This window comes from Limulus polyphemus, unplaced genomic scaffold (genome assembly GCF_000517525.1).
Source record: "Limulus polyphemus unplaced genomic scaffold, Limulus_polyphemus-2.1.2 Scaffold4159, whole genome shotgun sequence".
In the NCBI taxonomy this organism is placed as follows: Eukaryota; Metazoa; Arthropoda; class Merostomata; order Xiphosura; family Limulidae; genus Limulus; species Limulus polyphemus.
Genome location: NW_013669769.1, coordinates 40,640 through 43,824, shown reverse-complemented (window position 1 = coordinate 43,824; position 3,185 = coordinate 40,640). Strand labels below are relative to the sequence as shown.

Below are 3,185 nucleotides of genomic sequence, written 5' to 3'. Positions count from 1 at the left end.
TTCAACATCATTTAACATACCATAATATAGGGTAATACAACATCATGTGATATGTCATAAATAAAGACATTTCAACATCATTTAACATACCATAATATAGGGTAATACAACATCATGTGATATGTCATAAATAAAGACATTTCAACATCATTTAACATACCATAATATAGGGTAATACAACATCATGTGATATGTCATAAATAAAGACATTTCAACGTCATTTAACATACCATAATATAGGGTAATACAACATCATGTGATATGTCATAAATAAAGACATTTCAACGTCATTTAACATACCATAATATAGGTAATGCAACATCATACGATATGTCATAAACAAAGACACTTCAACATCATTTAACATACCATAATATAGGGTAATGCAACATCATATGATATGTCATAAATAAAGACACTTCAACATCATTTAACATACCATGCTATGGGGTACTGCAACATAATATGACATGTCATAAATATAAGACTACAGCATCATTTATCATACCATACTTTTGGGCATCACAACTGCATGTGATGTCATAAATATAAGACTACAATATCATTGAATTTACCATAACATAGGTTACTGCAACATCATGTGATATATCATAAATAAACACATTTCAATATAATTTAACATACCATACTTTTGGGTACTACAACTTCATATGACATGTTATAATAAATATAGGATACTGCAACATCATGTGACATGTCATAATATAGGACACTACAACATTGTTATGTGTCATAATAAATATAGGACACTGCAACATCATGTGACATGCCATACTATTGGACACTGCAACACTGTGTGAGTTGTCATAATACAGAATACTGCAACACTGTGGTAGTGTTTGATAATGAATTTACAACAGTGATGGTAAGTCACAAGGTTATATCAGTTTGAATCATTGAGTAGTATTGTTTTCAGAATCATACACAATTCATATATTAAACTGTTTTTAAGGGGTTGTCTCTGATTTTACAATGGAAAGAAGTATATTTAACTTGAACTATGTGTAAATCTGTAAAATGGTGTGAGGGATGTCCACTAAATTGAGATGAGCATCATTATACATTAAATAACTGCTTGTGTATATCCATTTATTTTAAGTAATTAATGATACAATGATATACTTTAAAATTTGTTTCTTAATACATAAAGGGAAAAGAATTTGAGACAAAACTGAAAGAAAAGAAGCCAGGAGATTTCAGTGATGAACTACGAACAGCACTTGGAATGCCCGTTGGACCTGTAAGTTGATTTAACTTTTAATTTAAACTAAATTTATTTTTCTTGATCCATAACAATATCAGAAATTCAGATCATTGATTTTTCTGTGACTATTTGTGAAAATGTCTGTACCAGGTCCAAACTTTACTGAATACATTTTGATTCTCAGTGATATGTCTCTTGTGAAATTTAATTCCCCCTAGAAGAGGTGCTCTGAAACCTTTGATGAGGAATTGGTAAGATACAATAAGCCTTTTTAAAATGTTTTTCTTTTTTTTAGCATTTAACGGTTCAAAGTTATGGAATATTTATATGTTGAATGGTATTATCATACTAGGATTTTTGGCTAGAATGATACTTATTCTCTCTTGATTTGGAATTACCTAGTAAATGGGAGGGAAGGATATTGAGTTGTTTACTTTAACGAAATGTGTTTCCAGAGTGTGAAAAGTTTGAGAGTCCCTTCCTTAGAGCAAATGGTTTTTTTTTAAGATATAATAATTTAAATACGGGAATTTCTTTATAATTATCCAGTTTAATGGATGATCTTTTATTTCATGTTTTATATATCGATAATATGAAGTCATAAGGATTCATGGTATTAGAAAAACACGTAGGTTCAAGAAGTATTGATAGAAATGAATAAAAACCCCATAACCTGAGTGCTTTTGAAAGTTGGGCCTTTCTTCTTCAGTTTGCCCCCGAAGAAGAAATGTCCACCTTTCAAAAGTACTCAGGTTATAGGGTTTTTATTCATTTCTATTTTATATGGATTATATTATCATTTGTATTGACTTATTAGTATTGTTATGTAAACACTGCTGTTTACTTGTATTTTTAGAAATATTTTTAGATCATAAGCACAGCAGAATAACTGTTAAAGAAATGAACTGTGTAATTTTTCTGTGGCTACTTTTAGCTTTGAAATGATCAACTTTGTAGTTTTGTTTAATATAATCATTAGAAATGTGCCCAAGTACTATGCTTTTTTTTCTTCTAGAATGCAAACAAATGTCCACCTCCTTGGCTTATTGCCATGCAGAGATATGGACCTCCTCCTTCCTATCCTAACTTGAAGATTCCTGGGTTAAATGCCCCAATTCCAGAGGTAAGTTTGTTTGTTGGATGCCTATTAGCCTTAAAAAGATGTAATTAAAATGGTGGTTTACAATGTTGAGTTTTTGAAAGAAAGCATTTTTGATTTTTTCTTGTTTGTTGAAGATATTTTGAATTATTTCCTTACACTGCTTCTTGTTGTTGTATGAATTATCATTCTTAAATATAAAAGGGAGAAATGGTCTAACTTTTTTATATAATAGAGCCCACTGATACAGTGGTGTAGCAAGGGTTCTCAGCACCTGGGGGCAAAGACACTTTTGCCCCCCCCCCCCTGAAATGTTTTGATTATTTGTTTTGTGACTCATTACCAACTTAATGACAATAACTTAAAGAATTAATTACCGCCTTACACAGGCCTAAAATAAAGTAACAATATAACATCTCACGATATCAAAATTGTAAACCTGGAACTAATGAAGTATAGCCTACTAGATGTACTTACATAATTTGTAAACCATTTTGATATTTTTGTCATCCAGTATTGTTCAAAGTTACATATCTAGAGTAATCTTTCAAGCATGCAGAATAAATGTCTGTTATATCCCTAGTTTTGAAACTTATATGAGAAGCCAGTCACTTGTGGTGTACATGGATTGTAAAACAGATTGATAAAATACTACTAAGTTTACAAATAACAAATTTTATTAGTTTACAAAACTGTACATATACTTAACTATATCTTGTACAGGTAGCATTCTGGTATTCGTGGTTACATTATATGAACCTTTCGTGCTTTTGCTGCTGCAAATACATCAATTAAACTGTCAAAATTTAAGGTATTAAGTACGTCTTTTTCAATACTTAATATTTCCAATTTACTAAGTCG

The 3,185-nt window shown here is 30.4% G+C and overlaps 1 protein-coding gene across 2 annotated transcripts in view; it reads left to right on the top strand.

The window, feature by feature from the left end:
- LOC106470687 (splicing factor 3B subunit 2-like) overlaps nt 1-3,185 on the top strand; it is a 56,357-nt gene that overhangs the window by 41,092 nt on the left and 12,080 nt on the right. For both annotated transcript variants that reach the window (XM_013931247.2, XM_013931248.2), the window contains exons 15-16: nt 1,172-1,261; nt 2,241-2,348. In XM_013931247.2, coding sequence (XP_013786701.1) covers nt 1,172-1,261; nt 2,241-2,348 — 198 coding nt within the window. The remainder of the gene's footprint in view (nt 1-1,171; nt 1,262-2,240; nt 2,349-3,185) is intronic.